Source organism: Ranitomeya variabilis, chromosome 4 (assembly GCF_051348905.1).
Source record: "Ranitomeya variabilis isolate aRanVar5 chromosome 4, aRanVar5.hap1, whole genome shotgun sequence".
Classification (NCBI taxonomy): Eukaryota; Metazoa; Chordata; class Amphibia; order Anura; family Dendrobatidae; genus Ranitomeya; species Ranitomeya variabilis.
This window is the reverse complement of record NC_135235.1, coordinates 613,707,530-613,732,326: the sequence shown is the minus strand read 5'-3', so window position 1 is coordinate 613,732,326 and position 24,797 is coordinate 613,707,530. Positions and strand designations below refer to the sequence as shown.

Below are 24,797 nucleotides of genomic sequence, written 5' to 3'. Positions count from 1 at the left end.
GGAGTGATGAAGGGGGTTTGATTTACTTTTATAGCGGGTTTTTTAGCTGATTTTTATGACTGGCAGCCGTCACACACTGAAAGACACTTTTTATTGCAAAAAATAGTTTTTGCGTTACCACATTTTGAGAGCTATAATTTTTCCATATTTTGTTCCACAGAGTCATGTGAGGTCTTGTTTTTTGCGGGACGAGTTGACGTTTTTATTGGTAACATTTTCGGGCACCTGACATTTTTTGATCGCTTTTTATTCTGATTTTTGTGAGGCAGAATGACCAAAAACCAGCTATTTATGATTTTCTTTTGGGGGAGGCGTTCATACCGTTCCGCGTTTGGTAAAATGGATAAAGCAGTTTTATTCTTCGGGTCAGTACAATTACAGCGATACCTCATTTACATCATTTTTTTATGTTTTGGCGCTTTTAGACGATAAAAACTATTTTATAGAAAAAATAATTATTTTTGCATCGCTTTATTCTGAGGACTATAACTTTTTATTTTTTCTTTGACGCTGTATGGCGGCTCGTTTTTTGCGGGACAAGATGACGTTTTCAGCGGTACCATGGTTATTTATATCCGTCTTTTTGATCGCGTGTTATTCCACTTTTTGTTTGGCGGTATGAGAATAAAGCGGTTTTTTTTTTTTACGGTGTTCACTGAAGGGGTTAACTAGTGGGACAGTTTTATAGGTCAGGTCGTTACGGACGCGGCGATACTAAATATGTGTACTTTTATTATTGTTTTTTTTATTTAGATAAAGAAATGTATTCACAGGAACAATATATATATTTTTTTTTTAACACATGTGAATATTTTTTTTTTTTACACTATAACATTGCCCCAGGGGGGGAGGCATCATGTTATAGTGTAAGATCGCTGATCTGACACTTTGCTGTGCACTGTGTCAGATCAGCGATCTGACGTGCACAGCTCCAGGCTTCCCGGCGCCTGCTCTGAGCAGGCGCAGTGAAGCCACCTCCCTGCAGGACCCAGATGCCGCGGCCATTTTGGATCCGGGCCTGCTGCAGGGAGGAGGTAAGAGACCCTTGGAGCAACGCGATCACATCGTGTTGCTCCGGGGGTCTCAGGGAAGCATGCAGGGAGCCCCCTCCCTGCGCGATGCTTCCCTATCCCGCCGGAACACTGCGATCATGTTTGATCGCAGTGTGCCGGGGGCAGTCCGCAACCGCTCCTGGCACATAGTGCCGGATGTCAGCTGCGATAGTCAGCTGACACCCGGACGCGATCCCCCCGTGAGCGCGGCCGATCACATATGATGTACTATCCCGTCGGTGGTCATACGGGACCACCCCACCTCGACGGGATAGTACGTCTAATGTCAGAAAGGGGTTAATTATTGCTTGAGCCGGGCAAGACGTTTTGTGACGTGTGTTTTTGGTATTTTGACCTTAAAATGGCGTATCTTACTAACTTGCATGCAATTGCAAACTGAAAATGTGGACCGTGTAGTGAAGGCATGCATCTGCCTGCACAATTTTGTTTCCAGACATGAACCCCAGGTGGCTGACCCCGATGATTGAGTCGAACCTCATGAGCATAGATTCGACTACTGTTCGGTCTACAGTTGAAATAATGAGGATTCGTGATCAATTTGCAAATTACTTCATACATGAAGGTCTTGTTCCATGGCAAGACAGACACGTGTGAAAATGTTGAAGCCTGTTTATATTGGTGCAATGTGTGGGGAAATTCATTTTTTTTTTTGTTTATATAACCTTAAGCAATTGTAAAAAGTTCAATCCATACAAGAATATGAAATGTTATCATAACTTTACTAAAAAATATTCTGAAGACATTGTGCGTCCAACCTGATTGTTGGTAGACATTTTAACATATGAGATCCCATAGGGATGAGCAAAAACCATACACGAGTAACTTGGGTACAAAAAAAATTTACACCAACATTTTAAAAGCAGTAATTGCCAAAGTTTGGTGATTGCTTTAACAGTAGTTACATACTGTGATATTGCGCGGGCGTATTGTCTGCCCAACTGTACGCTGGACTGCTACATTGCCTTTTCCATACTCGGTTCACCCTGGCCTCTGTATTGTGGTTTGTATGACGGCATATCCATGGTTCTTGGTCTCAAGGAAGTGGGTTCTTGAGGGCCCAAAAATTCCTTGACTAGGTCATTTAATCTTTGCCTAAACATTACATTCCTGTGTGGCGGTATCTTTTGGGCTACAGGCACATATGACAAAAGCAGGAGCTTCCACTCATTGGCTGCATATACTGATTCACGGGATTGCAATTCCGTAATTTCCCGCCTTAGATCTCTGTGATCACTGCGACACAGATCCTCTAACCGTTGGAGTCCATCTACAATTATGGCATTGACTTCATCTTTGGCAGACGATCGCTTGCGTCCACTGGGGGTGTTTTGGCTGCTGCGGAAGTCCCGTACAAATCGATCTCTAATGGATCTCCACCGGGTATAGACAGCATTGGCTTCAAAGAAAAAAAACAAACAAAAAAATTATTCGACAGCTTGCAATCTTTACATTTTGCACGTTAAGTTCAGCAATAATTACCAATTTTTTTCTTAGAGGATGCGGACTTATCCAAATATCGTGGGTCCAACTGGCATATTATTTTCTCCCACAGCTTCCGGTTTTTAATAATATCGTTGTGGGAGCTGTCACTTTGATCCCATATGGACGGATTCGCTTCCACTAGTGTTATTAGTGTCTCATTTTTAATGTCCAAGGGGTCTTCGTCAACCGCAATGATCCTTCTTTTTTTGGCGGGCTGCTTGGACTATGTAAACACAAAACGTTATATTAAAATGTATACGTTAATTTTTGGTTGCATACCTTTATCTCATCGCCAAAACTACATTATTATGAAGGACAGTTATCCTAATTTTTATTCATTTTTACCACTTTTAACTTTTTATAAATTATATTGCAATGTTTAATTGTTTATTTTTTGTTGGTTGTCCTTGTACTGTTTGGTTTATGTTGTGATATGTATGTAGTTTTTTAACCAGGGTTTTAAACGGCTGCCCACTCTCCCCAGTCCCAAAAGCTTGCTGCCTCGGGGTAATCCTTGACGCTGATCTCTCCTTCAAACCACATATCCAAGCACTTTCCACTTCCTGCCGACTTCAACTCAAAAATATTTCACGAATCCGTACATTCCTCAACCAAGAATCTGCAAAAACCCTAGTCCATGCCCTAATCATCTCCCGCCTCGACTACTGTAACCTCCTGCTCTGTGGCCTCCCCTCTAACACTCTCGCACCCCTCCAATCTATTCTAAACTCTGCTGCCCGACTAATCCACCTGTCCCCCCGCTATTCCCCGGCCTCTCCCCTCTGTCAATCCCGTCACTGGCTCCCCATTGCCCAGAGACTCCAGTACAAAATCCTAACCATGACATACATAGCCATCCACAACCTGTCTCCTCCATACATCTGTGACCTCGTCTCCCGGTACTTACCTGCACGCTACCTCCGATCCTCAAGATCTCCTTCTCTACTCCCCTCTTATCTCCTCTTCCCACAATCGTATACAAGATTTCTCTCGTGTATCACCCCTACTCTGGAACCCTCTACCACAACACATCAGACTCTCACCTACCATCGAAACCTTCAAAAAGAATCTGAAGACCTACCTCTTCCGACAAGCCTACAACCTGCAACCACCGATCAACCAAACCGCTGCATGACCAGCTCTATCCTCACCCATCCCTTGTAGATTGTGAGCCCTCGCGGGCAGGGTCCTCTCTCCTCCTGTACCAGTTATGACTTGTATTGTTTAAGATATTGTACTTGTTTTTATTATGTATACCCCTCCTTACATGTAAAGCACCATGGAATAAATGGCGCTATAACAGTAAATAATAATAATAATAAAATGTTTGTTGTGTTATTGTATGTTTGATTTTTTTAATTAAAAAAAAAAAAAAAAAAAAAAAACCAAATTAGTATTTTTTTTGTTAAAAAAGGAACATTTTGCGTGATATTTACCGCTTCTAGGTGAGGTGAAGACAGACGGCGAGGCTGATTTTTTTTTTTTCCTTTTTCAACAACCTACGGTGTAGTGAAAAAAAAAAAAAAAATACAAATCTTGCATCCATTCATTTATGTGTAAAAAGACACAAAATGTGTGGCATGTACCTTCTTGGACACTTTTGCCACTTTGTTGGGGGGTGGCCTGGCAGGTTCGGGATCAGAAGATTCCTATTTGCAATAAAAACATGATCACACATGATTACCCCAATACACTGGAGTGGCACACAACATTATTGTGGGAAAGCCTACCGCCTGTGAAGAGAAGACTGCAGACACGCTGCTGCTGCTGCTCGATCCCTCACTATCCGACATCTGCGCACAAACAATACATGTAGTGCGCACACACCCGACGGCCACTACATTATGTACACAGAGATATATAACACATAGAATTGTACTTACATTGCCTCAGAGCGCTCACAGGATCACACACTGGGCTGCTGGCGTTCTCAGCAGAGTATATTTATGCTCCACAATGGCTGAAATCCTACTTCCTGTCACATGACCGCATGGACTAGCCTCATTAACGCAATTCGTTAGCTTGACCGGACCCGAAAATGCTGCAGGGGGCGTTGGAAGGTGCGTCATAAAAAAACAGAATGTTGCTAATGCATGCCAATGCTGACATGCGTCATACAAATGCAAGTCTATGGGGCGTTACAATGTCCGTTACATTGCCTTTTGCCTACTTAAAACCGCGTCCGTTAGACGGACTCCCCTAGCGCAATGTGGACCCAGTAACAGTCAGGCATGACGGGAGGTGTACGGCGCACATCAGTGGTCCCCCACCAATCACCTGACGCGTTCCCGGTTCTAATAAACTACAAATCCCATCGTGCCTCTGCCACTTGTTTAGTAGACTGGAGCGTGTATTTCCTTCGCAAGTCATTCTGGGAAGTGTAGTTTAAAAAAAAAGTGACAGCCGTTTCCTGGCTGTGCTGGCAGGTAAACATGGCGGCGGTGAAGCTGAGTGAGGTGCGGGACCCCAGCGCCCTGTTTGAGGCGCACAGCGCGGAGGAGATCCGGGGCCTGGAGAGGAAGGTGCGGGCGGAGATCGAGCAGAAGAAAGAAGAGCTGCGGCAGATGGTGGGGGAGCGATACCGGGACCTGATCGAGGCGGCGGACACCATAGGAGAGATGCGGAGGAGCGCGGGGCTGGTGGTGGACGCGGTGCGGGGGATGGAGCGCTACTGCGGGGCCCTGAGAGCCAAGCCCGGCCCGGCCCCGGGACACCGGGGAGGAGGTGCCGCACAGGTGAGAACACGGCCGGCTCTGCTGCATCTGTACAGGGGGGACACGGCCGGCTCTGCTGCATCTGTACAGGGGGGACACGGCCGGCTCTGCTGCATCTGTACAGGGGAGAACACGGCCGGCTCTGCTACATCTGTACAGGGGGGACACGGCCGGCTCTGCTACATCTGTACAGGGGGGACACGGCCGGCTCTGCTGCATCTGTACAGGGAGAGAACACGGCCGGCTCTGCTACATCTGTACAGGGGAGAACACGGCCGGCTCTGCTGCATCTGTACAGGGGAGAACACGGCCGGCTCTGCTACATCTGTACAGAGGAGAACACGGCCGGCTCTGCTACATCTGTACAGGGGGGACACGGCCGGCTCTGCTGCATCTGTACAGGGGGAGAACACGGCCGGCTCTGCTGCATCTGTACAGGGGAGAACACGGCCGGCTCTGCTACATCTGTACAGAGGAGAACACGGCCGGCTCTGCTGCATCTGTACAGGGGGGACACGGCCGGCTCTGCTGCATCTGTACAGGGGGAGAACACGGCCGGCTCTGCTGCATCTGTACAGGGGAGAACACGGCCGGCTCTGCTACATCTGTACAGAGGAGAACACGGCCGGCTCTGCTACATCTGTACAGGGGGGACACGGCCGGCTCTGCTGCATCTGTACAGGGGGAGAACACGGCCGGCTCTGCTGCATCTGTACAGGGGGGACACGGCCGGCTCTGCTACATCTGTACAGGGAGAGAACACGGCCAGCTCTGCTACATCTGTACAGGGAGAGAACACGGCCGGCTCTGCTACATCTGTACAGGGGGGACACGGCCGGCTCTGCTGCATCTGTACAGGGGGAGAACACGGCCGGCTCTGCTGCATCTGTACAGGGGAGAACACGGCCGGCTCTGCTACATCTGTACAGGGAGAGAACACGGCCGGCTCTGCTACATCTGTACAGGGAGAGAACACGGCCGGCTCTGCTACATCTGTACAGGGGGGACACGGCCGGCTCTGCTACATCTGTACAGGGGGGACACGGCCGGCTCTGCTACATCTGTACAGGGGGAGAACACAGCCGGCTCTGCTGCATCTGTACAGGGAGAGAACACGGCCGGCTCTGCTGCATCTGTACAGGGGAGAACACGGCTGGCTCTGCTGCATCTGTACAGGGAGAGAACACGGCCGGCTCTGCTACATCTGTACAGAGGAGAACACGGCCGGCTCTGCTACATCTGTACAGGGGGGACACGGCCGGCTCTGCTACATCTGTACAGGTGAGAACACGGCCGGCTCTGCTGCATCTGTACAGGGGAGAACACAGCCGGCTCTGCTGCATCTGTACAGGGGAGAACACGGCTGGCTCTGCTACATCTGTACAGGTGAGAACACGGCCGGCTCTGCTACATCTGTACAGAGGAGAACACGGCCGGCTCTGCTACATCTGTACAGGGGGGACACGGCCGGCTCTGCTGCATCTGTACAAGGGGGGGACACGGCCGGCTCTGCTACATCTGTACAGGTGAGAACACGGCCGGCTCTGCTGCATCTGTACAGGGGAGAACATGGCCGGCTCTGCTGCATCTGTACAGGGGAGAACACGGCTGGCTCTGCTACATCTGTACAGGTGAGAACACGGCCGGCTCTGCTACATCTGTACAGAGGAGAACACGGCCGGCTCTGCTACATCTGTACAGGGGGGACACGGCCGGCTCTGCTGCATCTGTACAAGGGGGGGACACGGCCGGCTCTGCTACATCTGTACAGGTGAGAACACGGCCGGCTCTGCTGCATCTGTACAGGGGGGACACGGCCGGCTCTGCTGCATCTGTACAGGTGAGAACACGGCCGGCTCTGCTGCATCTGTACAGGTGAGAACACGGCCGGCTCTGCTGCATCTGTACAGGTGAGAACACGGCCGGCTCTGCTGCATCTGTACAGGTGAGAACACGGCCGGCTCTGCTGCATCTGTACAGGTGAGAACACGGCCGGCTCTGCTACATCTGTACAGGGGGGACACGGCCGGCTCTGCTGCATCTGTACAGGGGGGGGGGGGACACGGCCGGCTCTGCTGCATCTGTACAGGTGAGAACACGGCCGGCTCTGCTATATCTGTACAGGGGGGGACACGGCCGGCTCTGCTGCATCTGTACAGGGGGGGGGGACACGGCCGGCTCTGCTGCATCTGTACAGGTGAGAACACGGCCGGCTCTGCTACATCTGTACAGAGGAGAACACGGCCGGCTCTGCTGCATCTGTACAGGGGGGGACACGGCCGGCTCTGCTGCATCTGTACAGGGGGGGGCACGGCCGGCTCTGCTGCATCTGTACAGGTGAGAACACGGCCGGCTCTGCTACATCTGTACAGGGGGGGACACGGCCGGCTCTGCTGCATCTGTACACGGGGGGTCACGGCCGGCTCTGCTGCATCTGTACAGGGGGGGGACACGGCCGGCTCTGCTACATCTGTACAGGGGAGAACACGGCCGGCTCTGCTACATCTGTACAGGGGAGAACACGGCCGGCTCTGCTACATCTGTACAGGGGAGAACACGGCCGGCTCTGCTATATCTGTACAGGGGGGGACACGGCCGGCTCTGCTGCATCTGTACAGGGGGGGGGGACACGGCCGGCTCTGCTGCATCTGTACAGGGGAGAACACGGCCGGCTCTGCTACATCTGTACAGGTGAGAACACGGCCGGCTCTGCTACATCTGTACAGGGGGGGACACGGCCGGCTCTGCTGCATCTGTACAGGGGGGGACACGGCCGGCTCTGCTGCATCTGTACAGGGGGGGACACGGCCGGCTCTGCTGCATCTGTACAGGTGAGAACACGGCCGGCTCTGCTACATCTGTACAGGGGGGGACACGGCCGGCTCTGCTACATCTGTACAGGGGGGGACACGGCCGGCTCTGCTGCATCTGTACAGGGGGGGGACACGGCCGGCTCTGCTGCATCTGTACAGGGGGGGGACACAGCCGGCTCTTCTGCATCTGTACAGGTGAGAACACGGCCGGCTCTGCTGCATCTGTACAGGGGGGGACACGGCCGGCTCTGCTGCATCTGTACAGGGGGGGACACGGCTGGCTCTGCTGCATCTGTACAGCTGAGAACACAGCCGGCTCTGCTACATCTGTACAGGGGGAGAACACGGCCGGCTCTGCTGCATCTGTACAGGGGGGGACACGGCCGGCTCTGCTGCATCTGTACAGGGGGAGAACACATCTTCTGATTGCGACACGGCATCAAACCGGGCGCATGATGAAATCGTATCACTCTAATATCTGTTAGCAGCAATCTGAGCTTGCTCTGGTTGCAGGTGCCAGCAGTATAATCGCCCTCCCAGGTGTAATATTGCGCCCCCGCTGGCATCTTATGGGCAGTGCAGCCCCCGCTAGTGTCTTCTAATGTGTCTCTTATGGACCTGCTGCTGACTTCACACGCAGCAGGTTTTGGCGCTAACATACCCACGACATCTGCATCCCATGCGTAGGAATGTGGTATTTCCTGCTCACTGCACGAGGCACGTCAGAGCAGTCCCATGTAAATGTGCCTTTAGGTGGGTACACGCAGTGATGATCCAGACGTACAATGATCCCTTTCTCTTCAGTCCCAGGAGCGGTTTTACTGCACGGCGGCCCAGATCAAACTGCTGCTGGAGATCCCCGAGAAGATCTGGAGCGCCATGGAGTCCTCCCAGTTCCTGCGCGCCACTCAGCTCTACCTCCTGTGCTGCCACCTGCACTCCCTCCTGCAGCTGGACTCCTCCACCTCCCGCTACAGCCCCGTCCTCGCCAAGTTCCCCATACTCATCCGCCAGGTGGCGGCCGCTGGCACCTTCCGGTAAGTACAGCGCCGTCCCTCACCACAGGCCGGGTCTGGTACTGCGGCTTACCTCCAGTAATGTGAATGAAGCCGAGCTGTAGTACCAGGAGCATCCTGTGGGCAGGCGTGGCGCTTTTGGAGGAAGAAGGCGGCCGTATATTTTTCATGTGTAATTTCCATTGTCCCCCTACAGCGCCACCATTCTGCAGGAGAGCAAGTCCCTCCTGAGATGTTCGTCGGCCTCTGACCAGTCAGTGGCGGAGGCCCTCTGCTCCATCATGCTCCTGGAGGACAGCTCCCCGCGACAAGCCCTGGCCGAGTTCCTGCTCGCTAGAAAGGCCGGGATTCAGCAGCTGCTCAACCAGCCGCACCACGGTGAGGGACTCGGCCCGGGGGTCACCCACTGCTAGGTTGTACGCAGCACAGAGGATTTCAGAAAATGAGTGCAGCTTGTCCAGTCATGTGATGTAATTAGGGGCTGACAGGACTTGATTAAAGCAGTAGGAACAGTGTCTTTCAGCAGCACAGAGGATTTCAGGAGCAGAGTGTGCTGAGCTGATGACACGTGGGGATTTCATTCATGAGGGGGCTGCGCCTATACAGGAGACAGCGGGGAGCGAAATGATGTTGCTGGTTGATGATTTAGGGTATGTTTCCACGTTCAGGAAACGCTGCGTGTTTGACACTGCGCAGATCCGCAGCGTCCAGATGTTCCAGCATAGTGGAGGGCATTTTATGAAATCCCGTCTCCACTATGAGTGGTAACACGCACCCGGCGACCCTGCGATTCCGGACATGCGGGGCGTCTTTTTAGATTGCAGCATGTCCGTTTACCTTGCGGGGACAATGCGCCGCCGCAAGGTAAAACACAGGGTCCTATGTGTGGGGTGCGATGATGCCGGATGTGAGCAATGAACACATCCGGAATCACCGCGTCACAGAAGGGGTCGGAGCGGGTTTGCCACTCCGGCCATCCTGAACATGGACACGTACCCTTAAGGCGCTAGGTTACTGTGAGTCACGGGGACATGTCCCGTTGGGAGAGAGATCATAGCGAGTCACCGGCTGACCATTCAGGGACTGTGATTACTGTGCAGCACAGAGTGTTTCAGCACAGCCCAGAGCAGATCGCAGTCCGCTCACGTGAGCACAGGGCTGCATGTTAGGCTACTTTCACACTAGCGTCGTACGACGCACGTCACAATGCGTCGTTATGTAGAAAAAAACGCATCCTGCAAAGTTGCCCCCAGGATGCGTTTTTTCTCCATAGACTTATACATAGCGACGGATGTGTCGTGTTTTGGCGGACCGTCGGCACAAAAAAAGTTACATGTAGCATTTTTTTGTCCATCAGTTCCGCTTTTTCCGCATGCGCGGCTGGAACTCCGCCCCCTCCTCCCCGCTCATCACACTGGGCAGTGGATGCGTCGTTAGACTGCATCCGCTGCCCAAGTTGTCATTAATTAGCACACTGTCCGACGGTTTGCCCGTACCGAAGGACTAGTGTGAAAGTAGCCTAAGCCAAAACCAGGAGTGGGTGATAAATCCAGAAGTGGTGCATATGTTTCTATTATACTTTTCCTCTAATTGTTCCACTCCTGGTTTTGGCTTACAAATACTGAGGATAAAAACTCACCAAATACTGATAGTGTGACAGCAGCCTAAGAGCGTCCGTCTGCTGAAACACTCTGTGCTGCTTTTATACTAGTATCAATCTAAGACATCTATCTTTTTTTTTTATCTTGTCTTCCAGGTTCCAGCATAAAGTCCCAGGTGTGTTCCCTGGTGGAGCTGTTGGCAAATACCCTGTACCAGGCCCATGCCCTCTTCTATACTCAGCCCGACGCCGTGGCGGCCGACCCTGCCCTCAGCTGTGGCCTCCTGTTCTCTATATTAGAGACAGTCACCGCCCAGCAGGCTGGAGGTAAGATGCCCGTATCTCACCAGTGGCATTGCCAGCTCCCCTGCTGAACCTGTGCTAATGTGAGTGCCGACCTGTGGGGGCGCCCCCTGCCGGCCGACCTGTGGGGGCGCCCCCTGCCGGCCGACCTGTGGGGGCGCCCCCTGCCGGCCGACCTGTGGGGGCGCCCCCTGCCGGCCGACCTGTGGGGGCGCCCCCTGCCGGCCGACCTGTGGGGGCGCCCCCTGCCGGCCGACCTGTGGGGGCGCTCCCTTCCCGCTGACCTGTGGGCGCGCTCCCTTCCCGCTGACCTGTGGGCGCACGCCTTGCCGTCTCATCGTTTTTGGTTCTTTACTATTAAAGGGAAAGGCATCAAAGTATTAAGAGAGGAGATGCAGTCCGTCAACTGGTCCAAGCACCTGCCGCCCTCTGTCCTGGACTTCCAGCCCACCCTGCGGACCCTCGCTCGCCCTATAAACCAGGACTATCTACGAGAAACTCTGCAGCAGTGGATTAACTTGTAAGATCCTGTATGTATTTAAAGGGGTTGTCCTGGACTTAAACATTGATGGCCTACTTTTAGGATTGGTCATTAATCAATGTCTGATCAGTGGGGGTCTGACACCAAGCACTCCCACTGATCAGCTGTTCCCAGTGGTGGCCAAAACTGCTCACACGGCTTAACAGGACCCCCAGTCTCGTTATTGGCCCAGGCCCCCATGAATACTTGTATATCCTATGACAAAACGTTTGTTGGATAACCCCCTTTAAGAGTGGAAAATCCCTTTAAGAAGGGTGAGGGTAAGGGCGTGTATCTTATGCCATTGTTGTATTTCCGCCAGGTGCAATGAAGACATAAAATCTGGGATTTCTGCGCTGCTGGTCTATGTGAAGACCCTGAAGGGCCTGGCCGGTATCCGAGACGCCGCGTGGGAGCTGCTGACCAGCGACTCCATGAGCCTGAACTGGGAGAAGGTTTGTCAGCGACTGCTGGACCGTCCCATCCGGTTCTGGGAGGACATGATGCAGCAGCTGTTCCTGGACCGACTGCAGGTCAGTGCTCGCTTTGGAGGTTATATGTCAAGTCATTAGAGACCAATTCCGAGGAGCCTCATTAAAGGGGTTGTCCACTACTTTATGAATTTTTATTAATGGTCAAAAGTCCAAAACAGAAATCTCTACTGGAACTGTGCTGCTCAAGCGTATGGCTGCTGGTGTCCCCTAGCGGTCTACTGGCTGCTGGTGTCCCCTAGCGGTCTATTGGCTGCTGGTGTCACCTACTGGCTGCCGGGGGTCCCCTAGGGGCCTACTGGCTGCCGGGGGTCCCCTAGGGGCCTACTGGCTGCCGGGGGTCCCCTACGGGCCTACTGGCTGCCGGGGGTCCCCTAGGGGTCTACTGGCTGCCGGGGGTCCCCTAGGGGTCTACTGGCTGCCGGGGGTCCCCTAGGGGTCTACTGGCTGCCGGGGGTCCCCTAGCGGTCTACTGGCTGCCGGGGGTCCCCTAGCGGTCTACTGGCTGCCGGGGGTCCCCTAGCGGTCTACTGGCTGCCGGGGGTCCCCCGTTGGTCTACCACGGTCCCGGTTCCGGGGAACTGTCAGGTGATGGCTGCAGCCTTGACATTCCTATCGAATAGGAAAAAGCACTCTCTTCTCCTCATCCCAGCGCCCATAAGACAACGGCTGACCTGTGCCATGTACCTCAGTGACAGATGATGGAAGGAAAGAAGGATCGGGCATATTTGATTTCAATATGCCCAGTCCTGTGTTATCATTAGAGATAAGCGGCCACCTAAGGTGTCTGGGAGCTGCTTTTTCTTACGTGTATGGGGGCAGCTTTGTGTATGGATGCCTTTTAAAGGTTATTGCCAACGTCGGCAGAGTAGGGGACGGACATGCCCATCCGTTGTAAAGGGGACTTCTAGAGATCCATTCTCAGGATCAGTTGGACCCCCAGCAGCGTGATGTCGACCCTGCGGATGGGGTGACAACTTGCACTAACCCTTTGTAATCTTGCCATTTTTTTTCCTCCCTGTTGCCCAGACTCTGATGAAAGAAGGACTGGAGTCGATCTCCTCGGAGTCGGTGCAGCTGCTGCTCTCCACCCTGCAGGACCTGGAGAAGAACCCGGACTCCCTGAAGCACATCCAACACGAAGGTAACATCTGCTCCTTCCTGTGGTCCGAAAGCCAAAGCGACCTTCCGCCAGACGCCGCCTGGATCAGTGTGGCCCACCGCGGCCCCCAGCGCAGGAGCGGCCTCTCCCTTAAAGCCCAGGCGGTCACTCCTTGCATCCAGAGCTTCTGCCAAGTCATAGACCTCAAACTGAAGGTGAAACTGGAGGACCTGTTCTCCTACCTCCCGAGGGAGGTGTCTACCGGCGATCAGCAGGGCCAACCTCTTGGCGGCAGACCCTCGGCTTTCGATCGTTACGGAGATGCTGGCACGGTGCAGGAGATGTTATGCCACCACTGCCTCACGTGCATGCAGCACATCCAGGACTCGGTCAGGACACAGCTGAAATCTGCGGCAGATGTAGAGCCCGCCAATAACGCTGCCATGTGCGGGCATACACTGGGCAGGGTACTGTTCCTGGCAAGGTTGTGCCAGTCATTAAGCGAACTCTGCCCTCATTTGAAGCAGTGCATCTTAGGAAAGTCCGGCGGCATCGAACATACGATAAGGGAGGCTAAGACCACCAAGAAGTCCGGTAAAGGGAGGGCCGCCGACAAGCCGCAAGTCGTCTGCAAGTGGCAGGAGCTGAAAGACAAACTCGTAACACAGTCCCTGGATGCCTACTCCATCTGGAGCGCCACCGTGGTAAAAGTAAGTGCTGGGAGGCAGAAGTGCTTTATAGATCACCATTATAATGACAGTGCCCACAATTCTGCAAGCTTCAGAGCTGAACTCTTCCAGCAGCTCCTGTGCAGATCTTGCTTTAGTGGTTTTTCTTATTTTGGGACGTCATATGCTGCCCCCTTGCATTGTAGAAGGTTTGGGGAGTAACATTTCTCATTTGCACCTTTTTCCCCACAGCACTTGGTACATTCCTTCACGAATACCTTGCTGCAGAGTGCGGCTGGATCAGCACTTGCTACTGCCACCCAGTGGGACGAAATAGAAATTCAGGAAGAAACGGAGGCGGGAAGCAGCGTCACGTCAAAGATTCGACTACCTGGACAGGTGGGTAGTTTTTTAGGATTGAAGCTGTAAACGTCGATCTTAAACCAAACTGGCACAATTATTAAGAGGCACGGCTATTGGTAAATTGGGGGGGAGGGGTATCTTTGGCAATACTGGTGCCAGAAGATTAAATCTGTTATTAGCAGGTGTACATTGGGGCTATAATTGCCCCAACTTCTGACATCAATGTGTCCCGTGTCCACAGGAGGCCCCACACCTCCTTCTAGACGATGCTCAGTTTTTCCATCACTATATTTGTCTTATAATTCTACACCATAGAAATGGAGCCTTTACTATTGTCGACATTTTTAATGAATACTACATTGTTCCGCAATTGTGAGGCTGAGTACTATGCTTGCTTCCAGCTGAAAATGACATTGCTCCGCCTACTTTATCCTTTCCAGTTGAATACACACTACAAACACAAGCTCCTATAAAGTAAAAAAAAGGCAATAGCCGTGGTGAATTTACTCTTTTTGGGATGAAATTGCAAGTAATGAGCGATTTCACTAATATCCTCACTGCTTTTTGTCCACTCCTTGACTTGATCGTAATCTTTGTATTTGTGGTTCCCTTCTGCAGTGCTCCTGGTACGTACAGTCGCTTCTGTTTAATCTGTGCCAAGCGGTCAACAGAGTCGGAGGTCACGCCCTACCCAAGGTGACCCTGCAGGCGTTACTGAGGAGCTGCCTGGATGAAGTACTCGGTGCATACGAGAAGCTGTGCCAGGAAGGTTTGGGAAAGGTTTGGTCATATTATATATATTTATCCGATTTACAGTAGTCCTAATACTGTTGGTGGAGCATATGCAGATGCCCCTAATGCCCCTGCCTAATAAACCATCTGATAACCGGATTGTAGCACAACTCAGCTATGCAGAAGATGCCCCTAATGACCCTGCCTAATGAACCATCTAACAGAGTTGTAGCACAGCTCAGCTATGCAGAAGATGCCCCTAATGACCCTGCCTGATGAACCATCTGATAACTGGGTTGTAGCACAGCTCAGCTATGCAGACAGATGCCCTTAATGACCCTGCCTAATAAACCATCTGATAGCCGGGTTGTAGCACAGCTCAGCTATGCTATGCAGAAGATTCCCCTAATGATACTGCCTAAAAACCATCTGATAACCAGGTTGTAGCAAGTTCAGCTATGCAGAAGATGCACTTGCCCAATAAACCATTTGGTAACCGGATTGTAGCACAGCTCAGTTCAGCTATACAGAAGATGCCCCTAATAAACCATCTGATAGCCAGGTTGTAGCTCAGCTATGCTATGCAGAAGATGCCTGTAATTACCCTGCCTAATGAACCATCTGATAGCCGGGTTGTAGCACAGCTCAGCTATGCAGAAGATGCCCCTAATGACTCTGCCTTATAAACCATCTTATAACTGGGTTGTAGCACAGCTCGGCTATACAGAAGATGCACCTAATGACTCTATCTAATTCAGGAAATACAGATGCACCTATGACCCTGTCTAATAAAAAAAATAAAAATAACCAGACCCTCACACGACATTCTCATTGCCCTGACGGCCATGTGGTAGCACAGCTCAGCTATTTTATACTCCACTCTGCTATACATTCAGGGGAGAGCATGGCCATGAACCACTAAGGAAACGTGGAGTGTGTAAATAGTAATGAATATTGGTCAGTCACTACGTTCACAACCATCAATGGTCACATCATCCATAGAAACAAAAAATTGCCTCTGTCAAGATCTATATCAGGAAGCATGAAGGAGAGCAAGGCAAGGGGGCCTGCAGCACTGAAGAGAAGCAGGGTACTGCTCGATTAAGGGGGTTTAAGTTGAACTGAATTACGAACATGGCCATCCTCCTCCATAGGTTGTGTCCCGTCAAGCAAAATGAGTAGGGCTAATCTCTAATACCACGCGCAACCTGAGAACAAGTGTGGTGTTGTCTTTGAAAGAATGCAGTCATCTTCTGAATATGCACAGCCCGTCCCCCGCCTGTTCTCTGGGGTGTGCACTCAAAGTTGAATCATAACCTCCTAGACCCGCACATAATTTTTAATTTTTTTTTGCAGAAATCGGCAAATCCCGTCACACAGACCAGAGCTCTGCAGCTTCTATTTGACCTCCGCTACCTGTGCCTGGTCCTCGGCTCCCGTGCAGAAGATGGAAAGAGTGGTAAAACGAAGCCAGACTCCAGGTATGTTACTGGTGACAGGGGGTGTTGTCATAGGATTACTGCATAGTCCGATTTGACATGGGATTGCGGTTACTTTACAGAATTCAGCACATTGCCGATCAGCTGGAGGGCCGCATTGATCCATTCGATTTGGACGTCTTCACCCCACATCTGAATGTGAACCTAAACCGTCTGGCTCAGAGGACGTCAGTAAGTGGCTCGTGTGCTGTGTTATAATATGGCATCAGGTGGATCTGACTCTGGATTATCAAATGGACATGGATAGAGATGGTGAGGATCGATTTTCAGGACCTGGTCCAGTGGTCACCTGACGGGAGCCCTGAGAACCACCTCCAACCTGACATTATCCATGGCTCAGCTTGACGCATCTTCACGTGAGTCACACTACAATGATGACGTCGCACCAAGCCAGCTAATCAGATGTAGAGCCATGGATGCTGTCAGATAAGAGGCAATTCTCAGGGCTCCTATCCACCGACCAGATCAATGATGTGCCCGCTGCATCAGGTCCTGCAAATCTATTATCACCATCCCTAGTCATGGACCTGACTGTCACATGACGGAGGAGGCGCAGTCTTAGGAGTTACTCCCTTTCTTGTTGCAGGTCCTATTTGGGTTACTCACAGGAGCTGAAAACCAGTTCATCAGCAGAAGTTCCACGCTGGGGGTCCAGGAGACGCACAATGTGCTGCCATTGGCATCCAGCCAGATACGGTAATGGCCACATTAGATGTGTGGGAATGGAGTCTGACCACAGAAGTCAACGGAAAATAAGTGCACCTGTTGTGGTTGCGCACTCAGTGATGTAGAGCAAGACACTGAAATAGTATTTCACCTCAAGTTTTGTCCACAAATAAAAATCTCCTCTTTTCTGCTGCCGAATATCTTCCTCCAAACCCAGAGAGAAAATCGGCAGCAGATCTGTCACACGTGATCACAGCCTTGGAGCAATTTATGATGTCTGCAAGCAGCAGTCCCTGGGATCTGCTCTCCAGCCCATTATCTGTTATCTAGTCCCTGGAATGTGCTCTCCAGCCCATTATCTGTTATCTAGTCCCTGGAATGTGCTCTCCAGCCCTTTATCTAGTCCCTGGGGTCTGCTGTCTAGTCCCTGGGATCTGCTCTCCAGCTCATTATCTGCTCTCTAGTCCCTGGAATCTGCTCTCCAGCTCATTATCTGCCCTCTAGTCCCTGGGATCTGCTCCAGCTCATTATCTGCCCTCTAGTCCCTGGGGTCTGCTGTCTAGTCCCTGGGATCTGCTCTCCAGCTCATTATCTGCTCTCTAGTCCCTGGAATCTGCTCTCCAGCTCATTATCTGCCCTCTAGTCCCTGGGATCTGCTCCAGCTCATTAATCTGCCCTCTAGTCCCTGGAATCTGCTCTCCAGCTCATTATCTGCCCTCTAGTCCCTGGGATCTGCTCTCTAGCTCATTATGTGGTCTCTAGTCCCTAGGATCAGCTCTCCTGCTCATTATCTGCCCTCTAGTCCCTGGGATCTCCTGCCTCCCTTTGCTGCGATATACTTCTGTATTTGGCAGGAAATGTGCCAACCACAAAGACGACCAGGTGCATCTCCTGCTGCCGTTCTGTCTGTGACCGAGAAGCGACTTATGGGCTTGTGTTTTTTAGGTTCGGGCTGCTTCCTCTCAGTATGACGAGCTCACGGAAGTCACTGAGCAGAACCGTGGAAGAGGTGAGAACGCAGGTGAGCGCTGCGCCAGTGTGCGATATATGCTCTGCCCTATGGGGCACCCATCTTGTGCCCTTCTGCACCATCTTTCGGTCTAGAACTTATTAGATGGGGACAGATGGCACCCAGTGCATTCAATCATTGAGATAATTAGGGCCGTGGCTGCCCCATCGATGGAATATTGATGGCCCATGCCAAGTACAGGCTATCCGTTATTAAAGGGCAGTGGTCTGTAGCGATGCAAAATGATGCTGTCTTACCGCTGTCTCTAACATCATGTCCTCCCTCTATCTGAAACTGAACCTGTCAAAAACTGAACTCCTCGTGTTCTCTCCCTCTACTAACCTACCTTTGCCTGACATTGCCATCTCTGTGTGTGGTTCCACCATTACTCCAAAGCAACATGCCCGCTGCCTTGGGGTTATCCTTGATTCCGAGCTTTCATTCACCCCCCACATCCGATCACTGGCTCGCTCTTCTTATTTGCATCTCAAAAACATTTCTAGAATTCGCCCTTTTCTTACTTTCGACTCTGCAAAAACTCTTACTGTTTCTCTTATTCATTCCCGTCTGGACTATTGTAACTCTCTACTAATCGGCCTCCCTCTTACCAAACTCTCCCCGCTCCAATCTGTCCTGAATGCTGCTGCCAGGATCATATTCCTCACCAACCGTTACACCGATGCCTCTACCTTGTGCCAGTCATTACACTGGCTACCCATCCACTCCAGAATCCAGTACAAAACTACTACCCTCATCCACAAAGCACTCTATGGCTCAGCACCACCCTACATCTCCTCTCTGGTCTCAGTCTACCACCCTACCCCTGCCCTCCGCTCCGCTAATGACCTCAGGTTAGCATCCTCAATAATCAGAACCTCCCACTCCCGTCTCCAAGACTTTACACGTGCTGCGCCGATTCTTTGGAATGCACTACCTAGGTTAATACGATTAATCCCCAATGCCCACAGTTTTAAGCGTGCCCTAAAAACGCATTTGTTCAGACTGGCCTACCGCCTCAACGCATTAACCTAACTATCCCTGTGTGGCCTATTAAACATAGAAAAAAACAAAACACAATCAGGTTCCTTGCATCGTGTTCTCATACACTTTATGCAGTTAATAGCACTCTGTGTCTGTACTGCTACATACTTAGGCAGTTAACTGGTTCATGCAGCTTTACATGAACACCCGAGCCTTACACTATGGCTGGTCCAAATAACTAAAGCAATTGTTACCATCCACCTCTTGTGTCTCCCCATTTCCTCATAGTTTGTAAGCTTGCGAGCAGGGCCCTCATTCCTCCTGGTATCTATTTAGAACTGTGATTTCTGTTATGCTGTAATGTCTATTGTCTGTACAAGTCCCCTCTATAAGTTGTAAAGCGCTGCGGAATATGTTGGCGCTATATAAATAAAAATTATTATTATTATTATAATGATGGCTCTCAATATGATCCAAGAGCCAGGGCATTCTGAGAGTTGTAGTCCTGCTCCACATCCAAGATGATTAGACAAAGGTTCCTAGGAGGGCTAGTCTCTGTTCCCCCTGGGGCAGGACATCGCTATTGAATTCTGAAACTTTTTTTTTTCTACTCCTGTGAATTATCTTCTAGCTGTTAGCGGACCACATCCTGCTCTAGATGTCTGCACCGCGAGGGCGGGAGCCTGGTGTGTAAGCGGCTGAAGGGTTGGGATGTGTCTTGCAGTGAATTGCGTTTATATAAGTGCATGTCAGAGAGAACCCATGAGGAAAAATAACGGAGCTGGTTCTCCCTCATATGTGCTCTGTAATATCTCCACCACGTGCTGGCAGAGCATAGTGGTCTGAATCTGAGCCAGAATAGTCATGCTGAAGATATTCTACTGGTGCAGTCACTGTGTACATACATTACTGATTCTGGGTTACATCCTGTATTATACTCCAGAGCTGCACTCACTATTCTGCTGGTGCAGTCACTGTGTACATACATTACTTATCCTCTACTGATCCTGAGTTACATCCTGTATTATACTCCAGAGCTGCACTCACTATTCTGCTGGTGCAGTCACTGTGTACATACATTACATCACTGATCCTGTACTGATCCTGAGTTACATCCTGTATTATACCCCAGAGCTGCACTCATTATTCTGCTGTTGCAGTCACTGTGTACATACATTCCTTATCCTGTACTGATCCGGAGTTACATCCTGTATTATACTCCAGAGCTGCACTCACTATTCTGCTGGTGTAGTCACTGTGTATATACATTACTGATCCTGTACTGATTCTGAGTTACATCCTGTATTATACCCCAGAGCTGCACTCACAAGTTATTAGAATCAATCCTTTTTAGGCTAAATGCACACGTTGAGTAAGATTTCTGCACTTCTTAGCAGGAAAAACACTTGTTTTTGACTGAAGTCAATGGTGAAAAATGCAGAGAATTAACTGCAGATTATTTTCTGCACCAAATGAGGAAGTCAAAAATACTCCACGTGTGCATGACACTTCAGGTTTCTCATTCACTTTTCGGGCATCAGGATTGCTTCAGGTTTATCTAGAAAATCTGCAAGGGAAAAACACAAGTTTGCAATGTGTGCATACAGCCTTACCCCTTTCCAATAATACCATGCATGTCGGGTGTGCGTTTTTTGTCTCTATAGCAGATGCTGGCTGTATCACATAGCTGGCCTCATTCTGTAACAGCAGCAATCAGACCCTGCTCCCATTATTGCAGTTTAACCATTTAAATGCAGCTGTTTGTCATATAAATTATGTGATTGCTGGTGGGCATCCAGCTCCCATATTACCCCTCCTACGACGTGATCGGGGGTCACAAGCCCCCATGGTCGTTATGTTAGTCTTCCTACATACGGATGTCATTTTGACAAGGATATAGAAGCAGCTTTGTTTGTGTGTTTCCTGGGACCCCTAGAGCTCTTGGATTTTACCGTTGCATGAGACTTTGCAGTGTGATTGCACCCCAGCACATCGGAGCCCATGTTTCCAGGGGTCCCAGAAAGTCGCACTCTGGCTTTGCTTGCACCAGTTTCGATAAATCTCCCAGATGACGAGAATACTATTGTTTTTTTTTTCCTGATCCTTGCAGGTGACTGCAACCATCCCGAAAGCTGAAGAGGACACATTCAGACCGGGGTCTTTATTCAGACAACTGGCGACGCAGGACGACGACACGCAGGCCCCGTCCCTCTTCAAACTGGGGTGGTTGTCCAGCATGACCAAGTGACCACACCACCCGCGCTAAAGAACTGACACATTCGAAGAAAGTGGCATTTTGAGCAAATTAAATAACTTTTATTGTGCAACAATCCCAGTTTGTATTGCCTGTGTTTCCACCTCATAATTCAGGATCATGTTGGAGCAAGATACAAAACTTCCTCGCACTCTCCTCTGGCAGCAAAAAAAAAAAGAAAATAATAATAATGTAAACCACACAGATGACCATGTCTCCAAAATAAACTGCAGGTCCGGAGTTCTGATAGCGAGTGACCCTTTATAGTTACATGTAGGTCCCCCATGTGCCCATTTAATGAAGAAACCAGTCCTAAAAGCAAGCGACCGTCCATTAGATCACGCAAACATCCTGGCCAATTTCCCATCATGGACACCTTGGGTTTGGCTGCTGAGTGGTTTACAAGAGCGGTCTGTCTTCTTCCTTTATACAGGGATGTATATAGTATTGTAACTCTTAATCAGTCATTGGAGCGGAGCTGCAATACCACACACAACCTGAAGATAGAAGTGGCGCTGTTTAACCAGTTTATTATCTGTCCAAGTTCCTTTCCAAGGTGACATTACACTGGGGCCACACTTCTACTTTGTAGTACCCCAGGAGTCGCTGCTATATTGCAGCCCAATACAAGTGAATAGGGTCTCATTGCGACCCCTGAGGGTACTGCAAAAAAAAAAAGTTGATCTGTTATCTTGCTTGTTGGGGGTCACATTGTGACCCAAAGCCCTGCTGTTGAGCCGTGATGTAGGGGCAACACATAGCCAAATTTGGTCACAGCGAAAGTCGCCCTGTAGCCCCTGCCTGACCAACGCAAATTCTGCCCCACTTTTGGGCTGGTACATTAGCACTTAATGCACTTTTTTTTTTTGCTCCCCTCATGCAGATGCATATAGACCCCATCCTTATTAATGATCGGAGAGCAGGGGTCCGGCTGCTCTATCACGCCACCATAGCCTTTTGGACGTGACCCTACCTAATCTCAGGCTGGGGCTAGACGGCATAGTTTGCAGTCCATATACATAACCAAGATGCCCAGACTGAGCGCAGGTCAGACATTAAAGTGTCTGAGGCTCCAGGTTTGGGCTAGGCCCCCCACAAACAGTCTGGGCACTGCAGTTTGTACATAGACCATGATATACACTATTCGAGCAGCAGAAAGCTCCACATCTGCCCAATCTATCGGCAGGTTCGTAGAAATCTACGTACGTCCCGACGAGACGTCTCCTTTCACTTCTGCCGAGTGCAAAATATAGGAATTTTTTTTTTACATTTTGTTCCTTGAGAAATGGAGGCGATCAATGGCTTCTTACCAATGTAGCACCAAAGAGAAGGAGTGCAAGCCACGGGGCAAGTAACACCATGGAGCCGTACAGCATGTCTCTGATGGGGCTGGACGGTTACTGAACCATGCATGCTACTTGCTGGGTGTTGTACGGTTGCCGGCCCGGTGTGCAGTCATGTCACTTTGTGCCCAATGTCAGAATGGGCACAACACAACCCTTTTAATAAAAGGTGGAAAGTAAATAGCCTAGCCAGTTTTTCACAGGGCGCCTATGGCACTAAGAGGTGTCCCTCTGACAAGAGCACCGTTTGTGCTCTTGAGATCAGACACTATGGCGGCACTGCTCCGTGAATGAGGCAATAAAGAGGTGATCCAACATCGCTCAGGTTGCGAGAGGAGCTGATGGCATGGATGGTGACTTGCTAGGTATTGTGCACCAGTTATATAGAACGGACACGTGCACAATATCTGACAGGCAGCCATTACCGCCACAGCCATAGCTGGATAAAATGGTCAATGCATCTAGAAAGTTGCTGTGGGCAACTGTCAGTGTTGCGTTCCCCGATGGCTGTGGATGTCTAATGCCACAAATGACGAGGCTCTGCCATCCTTTCAGTAAACAGCCCAATTGTTATATTTATGATCCGTTCTTAATCAGAAAACTATAAAAACAAAGGACCCGGGGGGGTAAAGGTGTGATTAATGTAGGGAGAAGAGAACATAGATGCAACCACAGCCTCTAACATCAGGCTTCAATGCCAGGAGACCCACCATCTGCTCGTCCTCGCCCCCCCTGACCACAACACCACTTTACAGCCAAAAAGCTGTGGCAGCGCCAGTGCTGGGATTTGCCAACATCGCATCCCAACAGTGACCACCGTGGGTCAGAAAAATCAAAAATAAGCTCCCTGGTGTGCCGTGGGGTGACCCTTCTGCCACGCAAGGTGGTAAGAGAAGCGATGGAAGCTCTGGTCCAAGACAAAAGGCGCTTTTTGTTCCATTGCTCCTGCAATCTGAGAAATGGAGGTGGAACCAAGCGAGTGTATTTACAACCCCCCTAGAAAAGGTGCTAATGAACTGGAAGGGGGGGGGGGGGGGGGGGGGGGTGGGTGGGGGTGAAGAAAAAAAAAAACAAATATACACAACTAAATGCGCATGGCAAGATGGCATCTCAGTTTCCTTGTCCAAAGAATCTTCAACAACAAAGAAAAATGGCACCTCCGTGCCGCCAGAATGGGGCCGAATTGAGCCTAGTAATAATCTGTTAACTTGAGTAACGAGTTTGAAACAACTGAATAAAGCTGCCGGGCAACTGGTTGCACAACCTGAGGGCTGTAATATTGGCATGAGATAGTTTGCTGGGTAGGATCCATGGCTGGCAGGTCAGGACGAGGGGCAGCCCCGCTGTTGTAGACTGGAGAAGTGCGCTTCCTTTAAGATCTGGTTGATGTGTACATAGGGTCCTTGATTTAGCGCCGACTGCTCTGGGACGGAGACTGGCTGTGGTGTGGCGGGGCCCGATCCGGCCATGGTCTGGGGATTCTCGGAGCCGCTGCTTCGATCCAGGCTGCCGTTACTGCTGTCGCTCCCTAAAGACTAAAAGAAAATGAAAAATCACACAATGTTTGGGAAAACTTACTGCACCCAAATCAGAAAAGGTGATAGCATCAGCCCCATGGCGGAGCCGAATCAGATGATACGTCTCCCTGAAGGTGCTGGTTTATCTTGTGGAGAGTCTTTAAGGGCCTGATGGGAAAATTATGCAAATAAGCTCTCAAAAGGAAAAAAAAATCTCTAGTGCCACCCACAGGCACCAGGTTATTTCACCAGAACCCTGTCAGGTTTTTAAACTCAGCCCCTAACTAATGGGATAGCCACCGATACACGCAACTGTAGTCCGATTTTGCTTTTGGAGGAAGCCCCCAACGCCCCACTACATTGGTGAAACTTGCAGACGAGATGCCATCACTATATGGAGCGGGCACAGTGATTGTGGGGTGCCCATGGGATGTGGCAAGGTCAGAACAATCTCTAGCCGCATGACCTGTGGGTAAAGTCTCTGTGGAGCCCCAGCCTAACATCCACATAAGCCTGGGTTACTCCTTGCAGAGGTTTTTTTTTTTTTTTCACACCTTGGTTCAGATTTAATCCTGTCCGAGTTGAAGTCCTGAGTCATGGAGAGATGGGTGGGTGCTGGGCACAACCCAACACATCTTGGCAGCAGTCACA

The 24,797-nt window shown here is 50.6% G+C and overlaps 3 protein-coding genes across 8 annotated transcripts in view; 1 reads left to right on the top strand and 2 right to left on the bottom strand.

Moving 5' to 3' along the window:
• Positions 1-1,773: 1,773 nt before the first annotated feature.
• LOC143766056 (uncharacterized) lies at positions 1,774-4,576 on the bottom strand. 2 transcript variants are annotated; one of them, XM_077253422.1, is made up of 6 exons: positions 4,439-4,576; positions 4,286-4,348; positions 4,142-4,204; positions 3,992-4,054; positions 2,553-2,778; positions 1,774-2,469 (listed from the first exon to the last, which is right to left on the bottom strand). In XM_077253422.1, the coding sequence occupies exons 2-6, from the start codon at positions 4,346-4,348 to the stop codon at positions 2,027-2,029; spliced, it is 858 nt and encodes a 285-aa protein (XP_077109537.1). In that variant the 5' UTR covers positions 4,439-4,576; the 3' UTR covers positions 1,774-2,026. The 2 variants fall into 2 exon arrangements, 1 of the variants encoding a protein (XP_077109537.1); XR_013213507.1 differs by lacking the exon at positions 4,286-4,348 and having other exon boundaries at positions 4,439-4,566.
• On the top strand, positions 4,517-22,648 carry COG1 (component of oligomeric golgi complex 1). 2 transcript variants are annotated; one of them, XM_077253414.1, is made up of 15 exons: positions 4,517-4,615; positions 4,982-5,290; positions 8,887-9,119; positions 9,295-9,476; positions 10,855-11,025; positions 11,365-11,521; positions 11,844-12,054; positions 13,042-13,824; positions 14,035-14,181; positions 14,764-14,925; positions 16,234-16,358; positions 16,439-16,547; positions 16,963-17,072; positions 17,988-18,063; positions 21,143-22,648. In XM_077253414.1, exons 2-15 carry the CDS (start codon positions 4,988-4,990, stop codon positions 21,278-21,280), a joined length of 2,907 nt encoding a protein of 968 aa, XP_077109529.1. In that variant the 5' UTR covers positions 4,517-4,615; positions 4,982-4,987; the 3' UTR covers positions 21,281-22,648. The 2 variants fall into 2 exon arrangements, with proteins under 2 accessions (XP_077109529.1, XP_077109530.1); XM_077253415.1 differs by lacking the exon at positions 4,517-4,615 and having other exon boundaries at positions 4,849-5,290; positions 17,988-18,051.
• VCF1 (VCP nuclear cofactor family member 1) overlaps positions 21,327-24,797 on the bottom strand; it is a 24,109-nt gene continuing 20,638 nt past the window's right edge. For all 4 annotated transcript variants that reach the window (XM_077253425.1, XM_077253424.1, XM_077253426.1 and 1 more), the window contains one exon: positions 21,327-24,164. In XM_077253425.1, the coding sequence (XP_077109540.1) occupies positions 23,952-24,164 (213 nt within the window). In that variant the 3' untranslated portion in view covers positions 21,327-23,951. The remainder of the gene's footprint in view (positions 24,165-24,797) is intronic.